The 23,969-nt window shown below is 30.4% G+C and overlaps 6 protein-coding genes and 6 pseudogenes across 12 annotated transcripts, besides 2 other annotated features; 5 read left to right on the forward strand and 7 right to left on the reverse strand.

Annotated features, from left to right (window-relative positions):
- The first annotated feature begins 267 nt into the window (after nucleotides 1-267).
- On the forward strand, nucleotides 268-1,116 carry TVAGG3_0664980 (annotated as a pseudogene). Its single transcript has one exon. A coding segment is annotated over exon 1 (849 nt).
- A 264-nt stretch (nucleotides 1,117-1,380) lies between these two features.
- TVAGG3_0664990 (uncharacterized protein) lies at nucleotides 1,381-1,743 on the reverse strand (the record flags this gene model as incomplete). The annotated part of the gene is made up of 1 exon (XM_001298137.1): nucleotides 1,381-1,743. The coding sequence occupies one exon, from the start codon at nucleotides 1,741-1,743 to the stop codon at nucleotides 1,381-1,383; it is 363 nt and encodes a 120-aa protein (XP_001298138.1).
- A 245-nt stretch (nucleotides 1,744-1,988) lies between these two features.
- TVAGG3_0665000 (phage tail repeat-like family) lies at nucleotides 1,989-2,701 on the reverse strand (the record flags this gene model as incomplete). Its single annotated transcript, XM_051242135.1, has 1 exon — nucleotides 1,989-2,701. A coding segment is annotated over one exon (713 nt), but the record flags the coding sequence as incomplete, so codon positions are not given.
- A 2,246-nt stretch (nucleotides 2,702-4,947) lies between these two features.
- TVAGG3_0665010 (N-acetylmuramoyl-l-alanine amidase family) lies at nucleotides 4,948-5,184 on the reverse strand (the record flags this gene model as incomplete). Its single annotated transcript, XM_051242136.1, has 1 exon — nucleotides 4,948-5,184. The coding sequence occupies one exon, from the start codon at nucleotides 5,182-5,184 to the stop codon at nucleotides 4,948-4,950; it is 237 nt and encodes a 78-aa protein (XP_051088723.1).
- Nucleotides 5,185-5,254: 70 nt separating this feature from the next.
- On the forward strand, nucleotides 5,255-6,895 carry TVAGG3_0665020 (uncharacterized protein; the record flags this gene model as incomplete). The annotated part of the gene is made up of 1 exon (XM_051242137.1): nucleotides 5,255-6,895. One exon carries the CDS (start codon nucleotides 5,255-5,257, stop codon nucleotides 6,893-6,895), a length of 1,641 nt encoding a protein of 546 aa, XP_051088724.1.
- Nucleotides 6,896-7,033: 138 nt separating this feature from the next.
- Nucleotides 7,034-23,969: part of a mobile genetic element that runs on past the window's edge.
- TVAGG3_0665040 lies at nucleotides 7,770-8,320 on the forward strand (annotated as a pseudogene). Its single transcript has one exon. A coding segment is annotated over exon 1 (551 nt).
- TVAGG3_0665050 lies at nucleotides 10,635-11,601 on the forward strand (annotated as a pseudogene). The gene has a single exon. A coding segment is annotated over exon 1 (967 nt).
- On the forward strand, nucleotides 11,603-12,134 carry TVAGG3_0665060 (annotated as a pseudogene). The gene has a single exon. A coding segment is annotated over exon 1 (532 nt).
- Nucleotides 13,050-15,360, reverse strand: TVAGG3_0665070 (annotated as a pseudogene). Its single transcript has one exon. A coding segment is annotated over exon 1 (2,311 nt).
- On the reverse strand, nucleotides 16,005-16,268 carry TVAGG3_0665080 (uncharacterized protein; the record flags this gene model as incomplete). The annotated part of the gene is made up of 1 exon (XM_051242138.1): nucleotides 16,005-16,268. The coding sequence occupies one exon, from the start codon at nucleotides 16,266-16,268 to the stop codon at nucleotides 16,005-16,007; it is 264 nt and encodes an 87-aa protein (XP_051088725.1).
- On the reverse strand, nucleotides 17,857-20,430 carry TVAGG3_0665090 (annotated as a pseudogene). The gene has a single exon. A coding segment is annotated over exon 1 (2,574 nt).
- On the reverse strand, nucleotides 21,469-22,316 carry TVAGG3_0665100 (uncharacterized protein; the record flags this gene model as incomplete). Its single annotated transcript, XM_051242139.1, has 1 exon — nucleotides 21,469-22,316. A coding segment is annotated over one exon (848 nt), but the record flags the coding sequence as incomplete, so codon positions are not given.
- Nucleotides 22,441-23,753: a mobile genetic element.

Raw genomic sequence — 23,969 nt, forward strand, 5'->3', positions numbered from 1 at the left:
AGAAGTTCAGATATTAGGTTTCTCGTTTAAAGTTCCTTTTGTTGGATTTATACAAAACAGTATGGTTCTTATTGTCTTGAAACAGAAACTCATCTGTCATTGGGTTTTAATGTCAGTTTTAAGTTTCCTTCTTTCAATGACTCAGATATTTAGAATAGTTTGAAAAGTTTGTTGTGTTCTTATTTAGAGCTGTATAATGAGTTGTCGGTTGTGTTGTATTTCTCTCATAGACGCTGTTTCATTTGACATTTTTATTCTAGATAAAATATGCTTTTCAATAGAAAAAGAAAATTCTAGAGTTGCTACAACTAAACCATTAGATGAACTTTTTACGAATGTCGGTCAAAAGTTTGAGACAGAGACCGTAAAGCATGAAGGCTATTCGTTTTGACTACCCGTTAAGATGGTTAAGAGACCCATCTGTCACAAAAGCTATTGGCTTTCGTAGAATGAAGTTCATTTCAGAAGCCATACATGGTTTCCCATTTACGGTCGGTTTTGAAGTTCGATACTATAACAAAGAAAAACGTATGTATGAGAAATTTGAACAGGGAAAACTTTTACAAGTGAATTTGCTTGTAAACTTAGAAACAACTCTCAAGCTTTTCAAGAAAAAATAAACGACATCTATATCGAATATGCAAACCAGTATAACATTGACGAGGGAGAGTACCATCTCGATATTATTTATGACAGGAAAAATGCAACTGTTAAAATCAATAGAATAGAAGACCTTGGAGAAAACGTTTATATTTCTACAAAATAAACAACTTGGCATGGTATAGATTTCTGAGGATGTTAAATCAGCCTGCAGAATATCCAGTACACCCGGACTTTTATGAAGTCGAAAACCCTAATGGAACATATGAAAATGTTTTCGACCCAGATGCTATTATCGTTCATGCTTCATTTTCTGGTGCACAAAACTCTTTCTTATGTCTGATGAATGACTTTTACGAAAAACCTACAAAGCTATATGAACCACCAAGTGGAAGTATTTCAGACTTTCAAGTATGGTTTACAACAGATGGAAGAAAGAGAATAATTCCATTATACCATGCGTTTTACTTAGAACTTAGTTTCATATACAACTACTATCGAACGGTAAAAATATAATTTTTTAATACGGTTGAGGTGTTGGATTTGGTTGCCAACTAGACTGTGGTGCAGGTTCAGGCTGTTGTATAACGGAGCTTGTTCTTCTGGTTCAGGGTCTTTAGGTATAATACCAACAAACTGACCTACTCTTTTACCAATATTTTTGACTCCGTTCCAAATTCCTCTTCCGACAGATTTTATTCCATTCCATATACCTCTTCCAACATTTCGAAAGAAGTTTCCAATACTACTGAAGAAACCCATTTTACTATATGTAAAAATCTAATGTCCACCTAGTCTCTTACGTTTCCTGTTGAGTTCCATAGCATTCTTTAACTGGAGCTCATACATTCTGTTTCTCCTCTGGTAGAAAACATATTCTGGGTCAACTCCTGTGTTCGCGTCATCTGCATAAAGTTGTTTATATCCCACTTCAGGGTTTGTATAAAACTCTTTCCATCTCATATTTGCATACCATGGTGGCAAACCTAACGCAGCGTCATTTGACATGGCAGTTTGCATTTGTACATCTGTTGGCACTTGACCATAGTTTGCCATTGCAGTTTGTATTCTAACTTCATTTGGAATATTCTCTGGGTTTGGTTGTCCAGGTTGCTGTGCATTCGCTAAGTTCTGTGCGTCCATTTAATATTAGATAAAAATATCTCTTACGAGTACATATACTGGACATTTGCAGGCATTGGTTCATCTTCATATTCTCTATATCTTTCTGCCACGTCAAATAAATAAATGACACAATGGAAAAAACCTAAAACAAGTAGTCCTATTTCAAACCACATTTACTTACTAGTAAAATTTCTTTATTGTGACACTTTCTCCAGTTTATAGGACCTCTCTCATATTCTATCTTGTCATATATAAACTCATAGTCATGTATGTCCTCTAACCATCTCATAACGGTTTCCAAACCACTTTTATCGGATGTAAAGTAAAAGCATGGATGGTTATGTAAAACGTCTAAAGTTTCTAAAGAGTCTCTCAAAGTCCAGTCTACTTGGTATTGAAAATCCCATGTGTTATAGAACGGCGGGTCCACTATAAAGAAAACATTTTCCTTGTCTTTATATTTTTCATACAACTCTGTCCAATGACATCTCACAAACTCTATACCCTCAATATATTTTTCTATGTCCTCTTTGAAAACATTTGTATAGTTAAGATATAAAACTTTTGACATAAGTGTTTCAATGTCATGAACTCTTATAGCACCACTATATAATAGTCTAGCAGATATACTATCCCAGTCTATATATTCTGCTTTTTTCAAAACCTCTCTCACAATATTTTTCTTATCTAATGGTATACGTTCCATCTTACCTATAGGTATCTTTTCTTTTAACGCTTTCAATATATTGTTTGTGTCTGGTATATGTTTGAGACGGTCCATATAGTTGTCGAAGTCATTGCATATAATCTTTGAGTCTGGGAATATTGTATGGCACAAATGGGATATATAGAAACTTCCACCGAACAAATCTACAAATGTTAGACCATTCGGTAGTTTCTTAAGTTCTCTCAATAGAATATCTTTACATTTACTCTTATTTCCAAAGAACGGTAACGGTGGTTTTGTAAAATTCATTTATATATAATAATAAAAATGTTTTTTCCTGAAAAGTGACAGAAAAGTGACAAAACATTTACGAAGAAGAAGTTTATTTCCTGGACTGTTGTCAAAATGTCATGTTGTCACCATTTTCAAAAAGATGTTAGTTGACCGAGGGACCGAGGGACCTGGTGACACCTTCAGTTCTTCAAAACATTTACGAAGAAGTCTTGACAAAACATTTACGATGAAATCATGACAAAAACATATACGAAGAAGTCATGACAAAACATATACGAAGAAGTCATGACAAAACATGAAAACATATATAATTTGTGAAAAGCGAAACATTATATAATGTTTTCGACCCAGAAGAAGGCTTCTCAAAGTATACTTCCTTGGAACGCCTGTAACTTTTCCAGTAGCGACGATAGACCCTTACTTGTCCGGACAAAGTTATACTAAACATCTTCAGGGCTAGAGGGCACGAAGTGCCTGGAGGCCCCTCATACCTGACCTAAATTCAATGATCTTAAAAGCGAAGGATAAACCTCAAAATTTACGAATATAATGAGTGGGAATATAATGCTTATCTATCATAAAACCATATGAAATATCAATTTTTGCTTTACGCCTAATTTTTGACGACAATTAGCAAAAAATGTTAAATGTTAACACTAGTAGTAGTATATGACGGGTTGTGTGACCTTTTTTGTAAACGTAAGAATTCATACAATATTGAATGATTTTGTATCATTTATTTTAACATTAATTTTAAAATAATTTATTTTATTATTCTTACATAAATGACCCAACAAGTAAAACCTGATAAAGTGGATAATAAAATTCATGTCTTACGTTTTTGAATAAATGAGGGGGTAACCGGGTAACCGGGTTAATTAACTTCTTTTTGACAACACAGGAGGATGGCAGTTATGAATTATTTTTGAAGAACTGAAGGTGTCACTATGTCACCATGTGTCACTCGGTTATTTAACTTCTTTTGAAAATGGTGACAACATGACATTTCGACAACAGGGGCAAAAATTAATGTCTTACATTTATGAATAATTTATTTTTTTATTCCGTAAGAAAATGAGTGGATCAAGATTCGTAACCGTCAATCAATTAATGGATGCTCTTTCACCAATTCTTGAAAATGTTAAACAAGTTGATGTTTATTTCGATGATTATGTAGAAAGTTTATATTATAAAGGTAAACATAATATTAAACCCATTGCTTTTGCATTTGATAATAAATTAATTGAAAATGCAAAAATTTGGGAATTAATTCCAGATATTGAATTTATAACAAATATTAAGGATAAATGGTTCAAACGAATTCCAACCACAAAAGTTCTTTGTAAATTAATGATCAAAACCGAGGTCAAAGAATTTCATGAATTTACATATCATCCAAATAAAGTTTCAGAACTAGAAAATGAAAAACTTCAGAAAAAATTAAACGATAGACTTTCAAATGATCGTATTGAAAAAATAAATAAACTAGCAGAAGTTGCATTTAATAATGAAATATTTGATGAATATAACCTTGAACTCAGTGATGGACTTTAAGGACCCGGGCACTTTGTGCCTTGGACTTTAAGGACCCGGGCTCAACGAGTCATGATTTATGAAATCAATTATTTGATTTATTCTTTCTTCAATAATTTCTATTCTTTTTGTTAAATCATCAATTTTCATTAATGAGGTGATTCTTGATTGAGGAATAGATTTTAAACTAACAACACCTTTTATTTTTGAAATTTTGAATCCATCAACTTTAAACATTTTATTCAATTTACATGTTGTCAATTCTTCAAATAATTTTTTATTATTAGCATAATAGTCATTAAATTCTTCAACAGATGAAAAAATTTTTATTTCAGTAATGGGTTTAACAATGTTTATTTTATTTTGAACATTTTCACTTTCATTAATTTCTTCCTCCTCTGTTTCATTTATTTTTAAAATAGGCTTCATTTATCATTAAATAAAAATTAGAATATAAGTGATGAAATATATTTTTTAATTAATATTAAATCAGAAATGGCGGCAGGATTCTTTAAAAAGTTATGGGATAAAGTAAAAAGAGGAGCGCATAAAGTTTGGGAAACAATGAAGAAGGGAGCAAATTGGATATTTAAGAATAAAGAAGCAATTAGTGACATTGCAGAACAAATAGCACCTAATGTTCCGGTAAGGGAAGTATTAAATAAAGGAGATAAAGTTTATCGTCGACTACAACCGATACTAAGATAAAAATAATATTTATTTTTCCACTACTTTCCTCCTATTTTATTAAGTATTCCTTCAGCTATTCCACCAATTGCGTTACCTGCTTGTGCTCCCATCGCCGGATTACCTGCTTTAGTACCTAATACTCCACCTATGATAGTTCCTGCCGTTTTCGCTACTGGTGCCAAAAAGTTTGCAATGGGTTTTATTATTTTCTGATGAACCCAACTTGCAGCTTTCTTAATTCCTTCCCATAACCTTTTAAAGAATCCTGCCGCCATAGTTGATTATTTCATTAAAATTAAAAATTCATTTTCATCTTTTAATTTTGATTTTTTTATTTCATCATAAATGACGACTAACTATTTGGTGCCAAACACTAAACCGATTAATGGAAATGTATTTCATTCATTCGAAAAGATAAATGAAATATTCGCAAAGAATGACGGTAGAAGATATTATAGAGAACTTGAAAGTTCATGCTATGACTCTGATACTCCATATTTTGATGATAAACAAACTCATTTAAGAATTACAAATCCGGCTCATGATGTGAACCAATTAGGTGACACATATATTAAACGCAAAGTTAAAGCAACTCTTGTTTCAAATAAAGCTTTCACATGTGATGCCGCTTTTAAATGCATGCGTTTATTCGTTGGTTATAAATCATCAAATCAAAGCTTTAAGCAATTAGAAGTAGAAACCGAAAGAGGTGATGCCGGTTATCTTCAGATGGATTGCGCCCGTGAATCTTTTGCATTTGCAACATATAAACCAAAATCAGAAAGGAAAGTTAAAAAGTTTGTTCATTCATTATATAACAATGTCCAAAAATATGATAACTCAGTATGTGGTAAATATATTGACCCTTCAGAAGTTTTCAAGAGAGCAAATGAAGAAGTTGATGTCACTTTTGATATGATTATTCCGGTAAATGATTTGTTAGCATTTCAGGCGTTCGATGATTATCCTAAATCATTTGGTGAAATCATTCTTAAATATTATGTTTTCAGGGATACTTTAGTATTTTGTCAGGTTGACCCGTTAAGAGTTGCTGATTTACAAAATTATGTTTATGAAAAGATAACTGATGAAAATTATGAAAAGATTATGAATCATGTTTATAAATACGATCGCAAATTCCAACAAATCGGACTTCCTACCAAATTAATTACAAGCTTAGCCGCTACATCTGCTGACGCAACAGTTGAAGACGTTATTATTTCATGCACAAAGATGGAAGTTTTAGAGGATAAATGCATTACACCAGGATACGGTTTAATTGAAGAATCAGTTAAAGCAATACCACGTTTATTCAGTAAGGAAGATCCATTCATGATTCCAGCTCAACATATTGACGTTCGTTCACTAAATGGAGGTTGCATCACTCCTGAAGGTATCAGTTCTGATTTCTCATACGCTCTTCATAATGTTACAGATGTTGTGTTAACATTTCCGAAGAATGCAATGCAAAGAACGGTTTTAGAAAATCCAATGCTTCGAGGTCTCCAGGTCACTATAGATTCCAGAAACTTCCCCGATCAAGCGATGACCACAGTGGGCGACATATTCTTTACACGTATGCTTCAAGCTTCTGATTTAGATGGAGTGAATGAATGCACAGAAGAATACGAGGACTCATTAACTAGACCACTGAATGCAGATGATGGCACGCCATTAGCTAGAACATGGAAAGACCAAACTTCATTCTTATGCACTATTCCAGTTCAACGTGATGGAGCGGGTATATTCTTTGATGGATTAGAAACTTTCAACTCACAAGTTACAGTACAAGTGAAAGCTTATCCAATCATTCAAGGTGAAAATGACACTTACTGTTCAAAAGTGACAAATCCTCCTCAGGTTTGGTTTACTAGGACTACATATTGGACATGGACACCGGATGAAGGTTTGAAATATCATTCAACAGGTACACCACCACAGTATAGAAGTTCATATGATGAAATATTGATGAATAGAAATGTTTAAAATTATAAATTTATTTTTGATTAAATGGATTTCAATTCTGAAGAATTAGCGGGAGTATATAATACCTACATAGATGATATGATTAATGAAGCATTGAGTGATAATAAAAATGCTCTATCTAAGGAAAAATTAATGAAAATTCCATATTCTGAATGTTACTTAAATTCAATCACTGCAGCAATTGGTAAACAGAATAAGGGTAAAACATTAACGATATTAAAACAAATTATCATTATTGCTAACACTTCACCTTATTCTCATGTGTTAATTTATATCAACCGTTCAGGTTCACCTTCAGATGATACATTTGAATCTTTAAAGCATTTAATCAAAATTCCAATTATTTATTTATCACAAGAAGAAGCGGAAGATTATTTGAAAAACTTTTTAATGTATAAAGAGTTATATAATACAATCAAGAAGCAAGGATTAGAGGATAAAATTATTGATAAACAACGGGATGAATTATTTGAAACACTTTCTATTTCAAATTTTGATAGAGAATTTTTGCATTCACTAATTTTTCTAGATGATGCCGTGAAATCAAAACTAATAACTAATGAGAAATCATATTTTAATCAATTATTAACTCAATGTCGACACATTCAGTGTTCATTCTTTATGGCTGTTCAATATTTCAAAGCATTAAGCACAAACATTAAATCAAACCTGTCCACCCTTTCATTTTCAGTGGTTTTAGTCGTCAACAGTTGAACGTTATGCTTTATCAAGTGAATTTACCAATGAGCATTAATTTTACACACAATATCAGCAATTAGGTGAACATGGAAAAATAATAGTTGATTTAAATAAAGGAGGTGTTAAATTTGATTAACTTTTTTATAATTATTTTATTTTTTATTTATAACTAAACATGACAGAAATAGCAAATCTTCTACAGGTTCCATTAAAACAAGGGACAAACAAAAGGGTGCATATAATAGAACTATGAAAGTTCCAGATGGAATGAAAGAATTAGTCCACATTGTTGCTGGTCTTCAAAAGGATGTTAAACAAATGAGAAACGTTTTAACATTACCAGAAGCTCAAGCATATGCCAAACGTCATGGACCAAATTGGGAAGCACATGAAGCAGACATTACAGGACCAAATGGAAAGCCTGATGGAATAAATGAAGTCTTTGTTACTGATGGTCAAGGAAATATTAAAGTCATAAATGGGTATAAATTAACAATGACGGATTATCCTAAACGTAAAGCATATAATGAACGTTATCCTATGCAATTTGATGAAAATGGAAAAGCTGTTAAACAATACATTGGAGAAGGTGAAAATGGTCCAATGTATTCATACCATCTTAATCCATATTCTTATTTCAATGAAGAATTAAATGCTGTTGAAGAGGGACCGGATGGATTACCACGATATGTTAATCAGTTTGATGGTCAATATGCAAATATTAGACCTGAAATTCCAGCTAAGAAATTCTTTAAAGTTGCTTTATTCAATCCAGTGTTCAATGAACAGAAAGAAGCAATGAAAGCAGAATTTAAACCAATTCAAGTGGCAAGAATTTCTTCATCTTCACTTTCAGAAGCGTTCAAGGAATTGATAAAGAAACCACTTTATTCTCAACAAGGTTATAACTTTGATTTAATTAAAGAAAGTGATAGACGTAAATTAGAAAAATCAGATAGTTTTAAGAATGCATGTAATGAAATGATTAAAGATATTGTAAATGATAAAATAAGACTGGAAGAAACTCAAAGCAATCAATAACATAATTGGTGCAGTTACAAAGAAAGTATAAGCAAACAATGATGAACCTTGGGATATTACCGTAACAACTAAATAAAACTTTAAATATATTTTTCTTTTTTTATTCGATTATAAATGAGAAGACGTTTCACTAGTCAAAAGAAACACAAACGCAAAGCAGAGATTACGGTTGGTTATAATGTAAATGATGATAAATCACGAATTATTCAAAATGTTAAAGTTAATGTTAGCCCTGAATTAACAAGGTCAGCAACTCAACCAAATTTATTAACTCGTGACTTACCAAAGAAAGAAGAGGAGCAAAATAAAAAGAAGATGGAGACCCAATCATTTTATCTGAACCCGGTAAAGAACCTGTTGAAATTCCACTTATCCAACATACCCAGCACCACTTGATAACCCATATAAAATGACATTAATTCTGAATTAATGAAAATTTACCGTGATATCATAACTGATAATTATGATTCAATAATAAATTTAATTGACCAATCCGGTTTAATTATTTTACCTTATGAATCATTAATTCACATTATCGCCATTCTTTGTGATGTTCAAGATTCAGACGTTAAGATTCAATTTTTCATAGATGATGAGGTTTCATGCTGCGGAACAGTTGCAAAAATAAATCCTATAAAGGATATTAGCACAATTAAGATATCAAAGAACGGAACAACAACTGAACTTCATTTAACATATAATGATATTTATAATAAATAGTTGATGAATATAAAATATCACTTGAAAAATTCTTTGTTAAGGCTATTTAATATTCAAGCATTAACATTATCGAATAATAATCCTTTGAATCATAATCGATAATAATTGACCTTTCACCAGTTTCTATCGTTTGTTTTATTTCTTTTTGTTCCCCACTATCCGGATCAGTCATTGTAATTGTTTTGTTATAGTATCTGCTTTATCTTTAACTTCAATCTTTTTTCCATCGGGATATTTAAACCAAAATTCCAAAAATTCGATATTGTCAATCTGTTCATATTTTAATCTATCAATTACATTTTTAATACCATCTGAAAATCTTATGAAATGGTCATTATATGGGTTTGATTGAACTAAATTTGAATGAAGTGAAATATAACCTGTTGATGAATATGACATCGACTCATATTTTCTGAAAACACTAAAATTTATAACATGAATGAATTTCTTATTCGTTGAATTTATGAATTCTTGAGGTAATCTTATTCTAGTTTTATTTATCACTGGAAAATAACGCTTTACCATATTTTTAATCGTAATAAAAAAATGTCAATTATCAATATTATTTCGAATAATAACTGTGAATTAAATTTAACAGTTAGTGGAATTTATAATGTTACTCTCGTTTCTGTGAGTGGTAAATTTAATCCCATTCTTTTAGACCCTTCAGATTATATATCATTTATTAAAGATGACCTTGAAAAAACGTATGATATGTATATAAATAATGTGATAGTGAAATGGGATATTAACATGATTTTAAGTTATTTAAATGAATCATTTATCGTATGGTATGAAGAAAATTTTAAATCAAAACCTGATAAACTTTTTGAACTTGATGAAATAAATAACCTTATTAAATTTCCGCTGAAAATTAAATTTTGTACTCCTCATCTTCGTTCATTGTTGGGGATATTAAATTTTGAAAAAGATGTTGGGGATGTTTTGTATTCTGACACTGGTTCAATTTCATTTTAATCAAATGTGATAAAGTTAATACCCCAATGAGATTTTCACATCAAACATTAGACCCTAACTCTTACCCATCAATACAAAACATTTTATCCATCAACTTAAACACATTTTCTTTATCATATCCATTTCAATTATCCGGGAATTCATTTATTCTTCATTCAAAAGATTTATCAAATATTAAATTTAGAGTAACTGACCTATTTGATTGTGATTTAGAATTCATGAATGAAATATTATGGCAATTTCAAATAGAAAAAATAGGTGATGAGATAACGATTAAATATTTATTTTTAAATCATAATAAATGATTAAACAACAGCAACCACAACAACTTAAGGCACAAAGCACCAGGTCCCTCAGACCATTACATACGCCATATATGCATATAATTCAAAGACGGCAGAACAAACGCAAAGGTTGAAATATGGAGATTTGGAGATAGTATTGAAAAATGAACATTTCGAATTCGTTTGCAAAGGTGGTGCAGTGATATCAAATATAAAAGAAATTTTATTTATGAATTCAAAAATTAAAGGAATAACGGATGATATAACATCAATTCCACCAGAAAACAGAGATATTACGCATTAAATGCATTTCCTAAAGTTTTGAAGATGGAAGATTTAATTTAAATGAGGAATTCATAAAAGGTTTCCTAAATGACATAATGGAGAAATCAGATAAGGGATATGTGGATAGTGAGTTAGGGAAGAAGGCAAATTTGGTTTACGTTGATGAAAAGATAATGAAATTAAAGAAATGGTTAAATGGTATCATGAATGGACATCAAAGATTTTTAAAAACTAAAGCTGATACAGGATGGGTTTCAGGATGTTTAGACCTTAAAGCGGATAAAACATATGTTAATGATGAGTTAGGGAAGAAAGCAGATAAGGAATATGTGGATAGTGAGTTAGGGAAGAAGGCAAATTTGGTTTACGTTGATGAAAAAGATAAAGAAAATTAAAGAAAGGGTTGAATGGTATCATGAATGGACATCAAAGATTTTAAAAACTAAAGCTGATACAGGATGGGTTTCAGGATGTTTAGACCTTAAAGCGGATAAAACATATGTTAATGATGAGTTTAGGGAAGAAAGCAGATAAGGAATATGTTAACGAAATATACCAAAGTTTGATAGGAACAAAAAATATTGAAACTATTGTTGGCGACTTTTCTGTCAATGAAGAAAATAAATATTTTAGATGGCAGTTTGTACACTCCTTAAAAAATGGTATACGGTGGAAACTCATTCCGAAAAATAACAATGAAATGTATGTAAGTTATAAAAAGAATGATGGCACACAAGTTAAAGTTCCATTAGACAACAACTGCTACTTAAACTTATATGGAGACGAACAAAAGAAATATTTAAGAGTTTATGAAATGGCAGATATGACATTGCCTGACCCAGCTCCAGCACCATATTATTATGACTATGGAGATGATGTCAGAACACCACATGTAGATGAACAAAAGTTAACATTATATTTAGATTATTATAGATATAAAAGAATAATGCAATAGAAAAAACGAGAATATATATTAATACAATGACAGAAATAAATATTATAGTCAAGATTTTACCTACCCTGAAAACATAAGATTATATTATAAAAAATATTCTGACACAAACCAGAAGAAACCTGAAATAGTTACACTATATTTTAAGTTCAAAAAGAGACAATCCTATAATATCTCATATGTTTGATTTAATGAACCCAGTAGGTTCTATTTATACATCTATGGATGCAAGAGGTCCTCAAGTAATGTTTGGTGTTGGTGCATGGGAACAAATAGTTGACAGGTTTTGTATTGTGCAAACTCTTCAAAGGAAACAGGGGGAAGTAAAACGATTTCAGGTGAAAATTTACCTGCACATAGTCACTACATAGATTTAAGCACATCTCAAGCAGGTTGGCATAAGCATAGATATTGGGATTGGTCAGGAATGACAAAAGGTTAAGGATATGATGTTAAAGACGACGTTAAGTTTGCCATAAATTGTTACTGGAGTGACACTCAGGAGAAGGAAACCATACACATTTCGTTTCAGGATATAACACAAACAACGGGACAAAGTAAAGAATACATGCCGCCATTTATGACTGTATTCGCATGGTAAGAGTTCAATGAACACACTTACCCAAAGGGTTTAGGCTTACCGATGAACTAAATATATTTTATGTCTGTAATAATTAGTGTAATGAAGTAATGGATGAACTACAGAAAAGAAGTTAAAAGCTTGGGGTCGTTTTGTACAAAAATATTGTGAGTAAATGATTTAGGTTATTCAATAATTAATTATTTTTGAAGAACTGAAGGTGTCACTATGTCACCATGTGTCACCAGGTCATTTCACTTCTCTGAAAAAATGAGACAACATGACATTTCGACAACATCACAGGAGGAAGGCAGTTATGACTTATTTTTGAAGAACTGAAGGTGTCACTATGTCACCATGTGTCACCAGGTCATTTCACTTCTCTGAAAAAATGAGACAACATGACATTTCGACAACATCACGGGAAATATGTGTTATTGTTAATGTTATCATTCATGATTTCAGGTTATTCAATAATTAATTATTTTTGAAGAACTGAAGGTGTCACTATGTCACCATGTGTCACCAGGTCATTTCACTTCTCTGAAAAAATGAGACAACATGACATTTCGACAACATCACTGGATTAATGCAAAAATAAATTCCAATCATACTTTATAAAGCTTCATTTACAGGTATTTCGTCGTCAGTAAATGAATCCTCATTATCATTTGGTTCAACCTGTTTATATAATCCTTTCATTTCTTCTTTCAAAACATAACACCATGTTTGTTTACCATCTATTCTTACCTGTTTCCTATCACATTTATCCTTAATACTCATTTGAAAGTTTTTGTCTTTCATGTCTGATGGTTTGCAGAATAGAGCATTTTTACACGTCATACCTACACACAATTCATCATAATGTGTATTTATCCATTCATCTAAAGGATTTGTTGATAATTCCATTAAATCTTGTTTGGCTTCAGTCATCGGTATGATTCGTACATTAAATGATGAAAGGTCGTAATTGATAAAATATGTTAGTAAATTATCATAAAATTCCTTTGTGCATGAATCCATTAAATTCTTGAAGTAATCAAATTGACCCTTAAATTTACCATTAACCCTTAAAACTGCATATCTTCTGTCTCCAACTTCAATTTCGACAGGGTAGACGTTGTTAGTTACGAAAATGAAGTTTGCAACGTTCTGAGCAGTTCTTCTGGGTTGATTCTTTTCATTAATTCTTATCTCATTATCCGTTATAATTGATTTCAAAGCGTTGAAGTTTGCGAGTCTGTCTTCACCTACATTCTTGAGTTCATTAAGTACAAGAACATTTTATCTCAACTACTGAGTTGAAATTACCCGTTAGCTCACTTATTTCGGTAATGTTTTTACATGAATAACCAGCGAGAAGTTCAGAAATAATGTCTGTAAATCTGTTTTTACCTGTTCCCTGAAGTCCTTTCAAAATAATTGATGTTTCATTCTTGATTCCAGGATGTTGAATCATTGATGCAATCCAGCCGAGAAAGTATTTATACACTTCATCGTTATTATCACAAATGGCTTCTTTAATGAAATTCATAAACATCTCAATTTTTGAGTAATCTACTTTTTCGAGAATGTTGTATTTATAACCCTGAAACGTTGAGAAAACATCTGGGGAATCAGATTTAAAGCAAACACCCTTAACGGTTAATGAGGATAATTGATTTAGTAGTACGTCCCATGCTGTTATGGTTTTACCTTCTTCTTTAAATAATTTAATCATTTTGAGTGACTCTTTCATGTTTGATTGAAGAACGAATGATATTTGATTCATTTTGTCATGAATATTATAGTCCTTTTGAATGAAGTATTTGTTTCCACAATCTACAAAACGGATGACACGTGATAAATCCTCAATTACTTCAGAACTGTTTTTATACTGATGATTTTCAGCTTTGCGTCTAATATCTGTTATCAAAAACGAGTCATCAAGTTTTATATCAAATGTTATTTTTGGCTTACGTAATAAAGGTAAAACATATTCATCATAATATTCCTTTTGATAAAGTTTTAGAATCTTTACCAAAACAAATGGAGAAGTCATTAAATGTGCATATCTACTACGTGCTTTTTCAAAATTACTTTTTGCATTTTCAGTTAAACTGCAGAAATTATAAACGTTATCGTATGCTTCATTAATTAAATGATCCGGTAACGAATTAATAGCTTGAAACAGTGTGAATAATGTTATTTCTTTTTCTAAATTCATGTTTCCACCATCATTATGTACTTCAAAATCACAGATGCCATCAACTATGCTCTGAGCTAGTTTATCGTCAATGTTTACATCTTTGTTTTCATTCATTATACTCTTTATTTCTTCGCTCTTCTGTTCAACTCTTACCTTAATATTCAAATCATTTAATATATCATTCACTGTTCTGGTTAATGTTGAATCATAACTTCCACGAATGAATGAGTATGTATTGATTGGTTCTGATGCATTCTTGCGAACTCTTGAATCAGCCATAACTACTAAAGAACGTTTTGAATCATCCATTGAAGTCATTATGTCAATATCATAATCATTGCAGGAATAACATTTAATCATTCTGTTCGAGGTTGAATAGAAGAAATTAGTGTTGCAATAAATGTGAAGACCTCCTGATGCGGTTTTAACGATAACATCTTTATCCGAAAGTTTTGATAAAATATCTTTTCTAACTGTTTCTTTAAGTTCATCATTGTACGATTTATTGATATCAACATCTATAATCGTTAAATTTGAAATTTTATTTGCTAATAAAGCTGTACCAGTTTTCCTTCCTCTTCCTCCATCATGTTTGAGGTAGTTATGTAAATCAATCTTATTTTCACCAATTCTTTCGTTGAGGGTTTTAGTTTCTGCCACAACTAATTCCTCAACTAATGAATCAATAACTTTTTCATCAGAAACGATAAAGTCGATGTTGTTGTTTGTTGCTGTCATTTATATAGGAATAAAAAAATAAAAATAATTTTAAAACTAACTTTATTTTTGTAAGACATTAATTTTCGTAAATGTTGTCGAAATGTCATGTTGTCTCATTTTTTCAGAGAAGTGAAATGACCTGGTGACACATGGTGACATAGTGACACCTTCAGTTCTTCAAAAATAAGTCATAACTGCCTTCCTCCTGTGATGTTGTCGAAATGTCATGTTGTCTCATTTTTTCAGAGAAGTGAAATGACCTGGTGACACATGGTGACATAGTGACACCTTCAGTTCTTCAAAAATAAGTCATAACTGCCTTCCTCCTGTGATGTTGTCGAAATGTCATGTTGTCTCATTTTTTCAGAGAAGTGAAATGACCTGGTGACACATGGTGACATAGTGACACCTTCATTTATTCAAAAACGTAAGACATTAATTTTCGTAAATTCTTTCACAAACTTTAGAACGGCATAATTTAAATTTTTATTTTTATCATAAATGAATACCCCACAAGCTCAAAATTTACCACGAATCATAACAAGGGAAGAAATGATAAAAATGATGCGAGAACATGTTAAAAATAACAAACCACTAAAATTGAGAAAATGTGGTTATGCAGTAATGATGGAAAGAGAGATGTTGTCAAAGAGGAATAAAAATTAAATTTGGATAGAGTTTAAAAATTCATCTTTATTAAATTCATCTCTTCCAACCAATTTATTTATTCTATTAAATTCTTTTATTTTTGCTTCACTCAGTTTAAGGATTGAACGGTAAGTTTCTAATTTTTCGATTATTTCTTCATCGTTTTCAACCCCACCACATTGCGGCTTCTTTTTGTAATAACATATTTTTGATTTAATTCTGTTTAGTTTCTTTTTATATTCATCGTCTGGACTCTTGACTGCTTTGTTGTCACTCATTTCTTACGAAATAAAAAAATTAAATATTATTTAAATATAATGGGGTAATAAAATAAATTGGAATTTCTATTAATTTATTGTCAACTTCAACTAATGCATTGCCGTTAATATATCTAACAAATTCAGCTATTGTGTCAAATCTTCGTCTTCTTTTTGTCATTGATTTATCAGTTTTTCCATAATCGAGATGAATCAAAACTTTATCCCCTTGTTTAAAATTCATGAGCCCCGAATTAATTTGTTCACGTTTAACATCATTCAACCTTTCCATTTGCTTTCTAATATATTCCCATTCTTTTGAAATATCATTTTTCATTTTCACCGGTTTCATGTTTATAGTTCTATGCCATGTATTATTGTAATAATATACTAACTGCTGTATGATGGAGTCATGATTTCCATCCCAGTATATCTGACCGTTAACCCCTAACGCATCTCTAAGAGTTCTCATTACCGCATCAACTATTTTATTATGAAACGTATATGGAGAGGATGAGAAGTAAAAATTAATTTGTGGGAAATAATGAGTCATGGCTGCCTGAAATCCTTTATCACCATCACCCCTTATATTATCTACTCTTTCATGATCTAGTAAGTATTGTATAGCTCTTCTTGTTTCCTGTTCTGTTTTCCCTTTCACCGGAATGCAATATAAATATCTAGTGTTAATGTTAATGGCAAATAAATAAGTAATATTTCCTTTTGAATATTCCAGATGATCGATTTCGTATGAATATGGATATGGAGCAAATGAAGGTCGACTAAATTTTTCCTTTAATGGTTGAATTTTCGGGTCAATTGGTTTATTTAATATCTTGAAATCCTTTTTAAAATCTTTTTGCTTCTTAAATGTTTGAAATGGATATAATAAAGTGAATGATGAAGGATTAACTGAAGGAGGGAGAGGTACTGTCGTTGGGGGTTTTGGTGTTGCAAGTGGTTTAATTTTATCCGCTTTGATTTTGGATTTCATTCCCCCCTTCATTAATTCCGGATGTATTCTGTTCATTTGTTTTAAATATGCTGTATATAAAGGTTTGATATACTTTCCCGCTTCGAGTTTATGTTGAAGGATGAATTCCAAAAGTTGATCTTCATTTAAAAGTCGGGCTGAATATGTTTTAACTAATGAATCATAAATTAAAGCTTGTGCTTCATTTATGAGCTGCTGAACGTCCAAACTTTTCTCTTTTGGCTTTTGCGGTTCAGGATTATATAAATTATATAATTCATCAATATCTTTTTCAGTTAATACTTTATTTTTGAAATCTTTCAACTGTTTAAGTTGTGATTTACTTTTTCCCTTTGAATATTTTCCTTCTTTAATGTTCTCTCTTAAACGTTTAATTATTTTATCATGATATTTCAAAACTGCATTTTTATAATACTGATAGTATTCACCCATATCATCACCTGTAATTGTTTCATCATATTTTTGGAGATATGCTTTTAAATCATAATAATTAAGAAAATTTTGATTAAATACTAAATCATCAATTAAAATTTTTAAATCTACGCTATTCATTTATATAAAAATAAAATAAATGTTTAAGGGTGCCCACCTCTTTGTCTCTTCTATGGCATTTCATTAAATAAATGGCATACAACATCCATTTTCACAACATACAGCCTTAGTGTGTGCTCCTGTTAATGCAGTCTTACCAATTGTTAAGCGAGTCATTGACCCATTTTTAAGTTGTAAATTAATATTTTGACCATCAAATATCAATTTATCATTTATTATATCCAAATATTTTTTAGGTGTTAATTGTTTATTTTGTCGTAAACTAACACCTTTCATTTTTTGTGCTATCTTTTTGAAGGAGTCTTCACCAATCATTCCGTTGAATGATGTATAACATTTAGGGCATAAAGCAACCATGTTATCACCTTGTTTCTCAATTGCTAAACCCAATAATTTTTTCTCATGTGCTTTTTCTTCAGCTTTATTCTTTAATTTAGGTTTAAATTTCTCATCAAAGCAAAAGAAATCAAATGGTGCGAATTTGAAAATGTTTTTATCATAAAATTGTTTATCGGTAACAATTGCTTGAAATGCTTGAGTGTTAGGAAGACTTGGATCACCAGCGATTGCCCAATAAGATGAATCAGTATCACCTTCAATGAAATGAAAACGATTAACATCCATGCATTTATACATAAAATCATAAATGAAAACCAAATACCAGTATTTAGCATTATCTAAAGTGAAGAATGCCTCTTGTAAACATGTATCACATCTATAAAATCTATCTTTAAGCATCAGTTGATATGTATCTTCACCTATTTCTCTTATGTTTTTAAACTTATTTGGCATACATGCAACGCGTGCCTTCTGTGCATTCATTATTTTAGTCTTTGCGTAATTTTGTGTATTCATTGCATCGTAACCATATGATCCATTAAGTGAAATCTTGCAAAATAAACTTTTTCCTTTATTTCCTTCTAATTCAGCCTTTTGTCTTTCGTTCATAAATTCGTTCGCAAATTCATTAAAACAAGTATTTTTCGTAAATGTTAAAATTGATTGAATATCATCGATGATAAAATGAAATCTGTCGATTAGATACCAAAGATAATAAGAAGAAAATGGTTGATATTGGTTGTGTGTTGATGCTAACTGAGTTAATTTTCTCTGTTCTGGTCAACTGGTAGATTGTTTTGATTTCATGTAATTATACATAAACTGCCAATTGTTTTTTCATCTGTGATAATATCTAAGTTTCTTATTATCGGTAAAAAGTTTATGTAATCATTAATGTATTTTTCATCAATGTGACCCTTTACTTCAGCCACGAATAAAGTATTTTTCTTCTTAATAATTCCCAGTGCTTTTGCTTTCTTTGTTGCTGTATCACAAATTAAAACATCTTCTAATCTCCCCGGCATATACATTCTATGATCGGTGTATTGAATGAAATCATGAGGATTAGATGAAAATGATGAAGGATATAATGAATTGAAATCAACACCAACGAAATGAGTCATGATGTTGGAAGTGTCCTCATTTGATACAGTTTTAGTTTCTGGACTATATGAAAGTTTATTAATGTGTGTGATACCTTTAAGATTAACACGATGTTGAACATTTGAGAGACCACCAGTAATTCCATTACGGAGGATGTGATAAGCTTCAACTGAATCTAAAGTCATTGGTAAATTATTTTTCAATGCGTAATTTCTTAAATTAATTCTTAAACGTTGAACTTCTTCATCTTTATTTGATTTCACGACATTGCAATAACAACACATTAACTGACAATTTTCTTTAGTATGTGGTTTTTCATTATCGATTCTATCCAATGTTGGTTTATTTGCATATGTAAACGCTTTACCACACATTTTGCATTTAGATGAAAGGATTAAATCGTGATAGTATTGATAGTCATCCATTGAAACATTGTTTTTAGTATCCCTTTCTGCTTTTTCATCTTGTTTCTTATATGATTCAATTTTATATTTCCAATACTTTTTTGTTAATTCAAAACTTGATTCCACATTTTCTTCTTCTGGATATGTTTCGTTAGGATTGAAGTTCTTATATGCTAACGCGTAACGAATCATTGATGCATTCGATGATAAAGAAAGATTATGAAGCATGTCAATTTTATAAACAAATGTTTCTTCTAATTTTATCAATTGGGTCAATCATAATTTCAACGTCTTTATTGCAATAATGAATAAAATATTCTAATCTATTCTCAAAATTTTTAGCATCATTGAGATATATTTGATAATCTGAATCGGATATTGTTTCTTGTTAATGCTGAATAAAATGAATCTTGAGTGAATGGTTCCTTTTTATATAATTCATCTTCGTAATTCTCCCATGTGATGAATTGATAAGGGAAAAAGGATTTAACACGTGATTTATTGTTTCCGAAATCTTGAGTGAATTGGTCTAATGTTCCACCCGCTATATAATTTCTGATGTCAATAAATCTTAATTCATATGGACAGTTTGTTTTCTTTACATGACTTGCTTAAATTGAGAAGAAGAACCCAGCATTGATTTTATCTTCCATTTTGCAGTATTTAAATCACGAAGAATTAAATTTAAATCAAACTTTCCCGAATTAAAACCTATGATATTCACTTTATTAAATTCTTCATCTAAAAGCTCTTTCATTGCTTCCTTTTGTTTCTCATTTAATGTATTCATTAATTCTTCATATTGTTCAATATTTGATTTAGCAACTAATGAACAGGTTGAAAATAAAAATTCAATCCAATCAGAGATGAACGAATCACTTGATGTTAAGCAAAAATTCCTCGTAAATGTTTTATCGTTTAATTTAACCGTTGATGATACCATAATGGTTTTAAGTAAGCGTTCAAAGTTGCACATTCAGAAAGTAGAAGTTCTTCTTTAGTCTCTAATGTTTCGAAGTCAAAAGTAATATAATATCTTGTTGGTTTATAATATTCCTGCAAATTATGTGCTAATAACCATTGATATATCTTCTGTTTCGTGATATGTGGTGCATATGGTTGTGTGTGTTTTGCAATTGAACGTCTTGAATTAATCTTCCATTATTTTCTTTACATTTCTCACAATGTTTTAAAAATCTTCTTTGGTTTTTCCTTTCTGGATCATCACGGATAGAATAACTTCTTCTTTGCAAAAGGGGCAAACTTTATATCCTGTGAGTGCTTCAACGTCTGTTATTCTGTCAGCGTGAAGTTTTCCACATGGACTCTGTGTTAATAAAATATTTACTGTTTCAAATTCTGGATCTATCATTATTGATTCCACTAATGGAAAGTCTACCTTGTTAATGTCTACGTCTTCTGGTTGAGGGTCACAATAATAAAATCAATATTAACGTTTAACATTCTTGCTAACCTCTCACTTTCTGATGAAATGTCAAATCCTTCATATGCATCTATGGCTTCATTTAAATAACTTCTACGAGTTTTAGGATTAACACCATCAGGAATATTATAGAAGCGTTTAAATAACCTTCTACCTTCGGCTCTTATTTGATTATCATTCATTTTAGCTGTTCCATTTTTGTTCATTTATGTAAGAATAAAAAAATTAAAAAATAAATAAAAATAAAGTTTATTTTTTAAAGTCCAGGGCTAAAGTCCATAAAATGAATTAAGAACACATAAATTTTTATCATCTGCGACGTGACGAATACATTTTAATTTACTCAAGAATGCGTACCCTGATACATTAAATCTAATTCCTGTCTTATTTAATTTCACAACTTTGAAAAGGAATGTATGAATAGCTATAAAATGATGACGAGATGATTTATGTGTTGCTTCCATTTTTTCTGAAATAAATGAATAAATATAATGTTTATAGGTTTTCATATCTTTTATGTTCTTAATAACGAATGGAATAGATCTTTCCACTTCGTCCTCCTTCGGAGCTGTTCTTTCATATGAAACATCAACGGTATCTTCAACAATGAAACCACAATCGCATAAAATTTTATATGTACCAATTGTTTCTTTTGATATTTTATCTAACAAATCAAAAACTTTATCAACACCTGTACATTTATTTAAATAATAATTTGTGTAAATATCATGGTCTTCTTTCTTAATCGTATTTGTTGCATATGTTACATTTTTCAGTGCTTTTTTGAATTTTTCAGAATCAAGAGGAGGTGAAAGTAATATACATGGATAATCTCCATCGTCAATAAATTGTAACTTATGTTTATGAATAAATTTTGTGCCTTCTTCTGAAAGTGTTTCGTCAATATCACCATCTAATAAATTTTTAGTTGATTCCAAAAAGTAATTTTTATATCTTTCCTCATGTGATTTTTGAACTTCTGATTCTGAAGCTGGGATATTCATTAAACCCTCTACTTCATTCTCAGCATTTCTTAATTCCTTAATTCTTTCATCTATTTCATTTCTTAATTGTTCCAATTTCTCAATCTCATCGTTATAATATTCATCTTGTTTAATTCGTTCTTCAAAATATTCAGGAGGTGTTTCAAGGCTCTCTGAGCCCAGGTCCTCTGGACCATAAAGAGGAATATTCTCCTGTTTTTCAACTTTTTTGGGATATAAATATCTCATTATAGCCTTTTTAGTAATTAGTCCGTTATATTTAAATTCATTCAACAATCTGGAAAACTCTTTCACATTCTGCATATATGTTGGATAAGAACCGTCTCCAAAATTTTCTAAAATATTTTCTAATGAGAAAGGGACAGACTAGCCCATTGTCACTTTTTAATTTAGCAAATGAACGCTTATGGAGTGGAGTTTTTGGGTAAATCTGATTTGCTTATAAATGAAATAAAATCAAAAGAAACCATATTGGCATTATATTATGCAAAAATAAATGATCTTACTTAGTACTTTTAAAGTTAATTTCAGAAAAAATTGACACAATGGTATCCGGCACATACAAGTGGTGTACAACCAAAATATAAGTTAGTTTAAACATATATTGCTATATCTCATGATCTTACTTAGTACTTTTAAAGTTAATTTCAGAAAAAAATTGACACAATGGTATCCGGCACATACAAGTGGTGTACAACCAAAATATAAGTTAGTTTAAACATATATTGCTATATCTCATGATCTTACTTAGTACTTTTAAAGTTAATTTCAGAAAAAATTTGACACAATGGTATCCGGCACATACAAGTGGTGTACAACCAAAATATAAGTTAGTTTAAACATATATTGCTATATCTCATGATCTTACTTAGTACTTTTAAAGTTAATTTCAGAAAAAATTTGACACAATGGTATCCGGCACATACAAGTGGTGTACAACCAAAATATAAGTTAGTTTAAACATATATTGCTATATCTCATGATCTTACTTAGTACTTTTAAAGTTAATTTCAGAAAAAATTTGACACAATGGTATCCGGCACATACAAGTGGTGTACAACCAAAATATAAGTTGGTTTAAACTATATTGCTATATCTCATGATCTTACTTAGTACTTTTAAAGTTAATTTCAGAAAAAATTTGACACAATGGTATCCGGCACATACAAGTGGTGTACAACCAAATCTTCGACTCGATGAACTTGTCATCGAGTTATATTCCAGTGTTGTTCCTTCATTCCTGATTAAGTTGCAAATTAAAGGTCTGGATTCAGAGAGAAGTGTTAAAGTTATCAAAAAAGTCACAAGAGATTTCGAAGAAATGACACAATTTAAAAAAGTCGAATGCATCAGTATGCTTGAAGCTGTTCAGAAAGGTCTGAAAAATGATACACTTGATCCAACATTGTTTACTCAACATTAAAAATATTATTGCAAAGAAAACATTTGATTTAATAAACATTTAATTTATTATAATTAATTTTTATTACAGTATAGTAAAAATGCTATAAATAAATTATTATATTTTATTAAAATGTGACTTTTAATAGTAAGTGAATAAAATAAATCAGGAATTGGGAAAGAAATAAGGTTAATTAAAAATAATGAAAATTACAAGTTTAAGGTTAATGAAAAAGTGACAATGGGCGAGTTTGTCCCCCACTCTTTTCTAATTCTGAATTAGTGAACTTTAAAGATTTCAATGAATTAGTTGTTATACTCATTTATTATAAAATAAAAATAAAAAATTTTCTATTTGTCATCTTTATATAAAGATAAAAAATATTTTTGATTAATAAGGAATTAATTTCATTTTATGTCTTATAATGTGCGCATATGTATTTAAAAGGCATTCATTGAATTGCTTTTCAATCTCTTTCT

The sequence above is a fragment of the Trichomonas vaginalis genome, chromosome III (assembly GCF_026262505.1).
Source record: "Trichomonas vaginalis G3 chromosome III, whole genome shotgun sequence".
Lineage (NCBI taxonomy): Eukaryota > Parabasalia > Trichomonadida > Trichomonadidae > Trichomonas > Trichomonas vaginalis.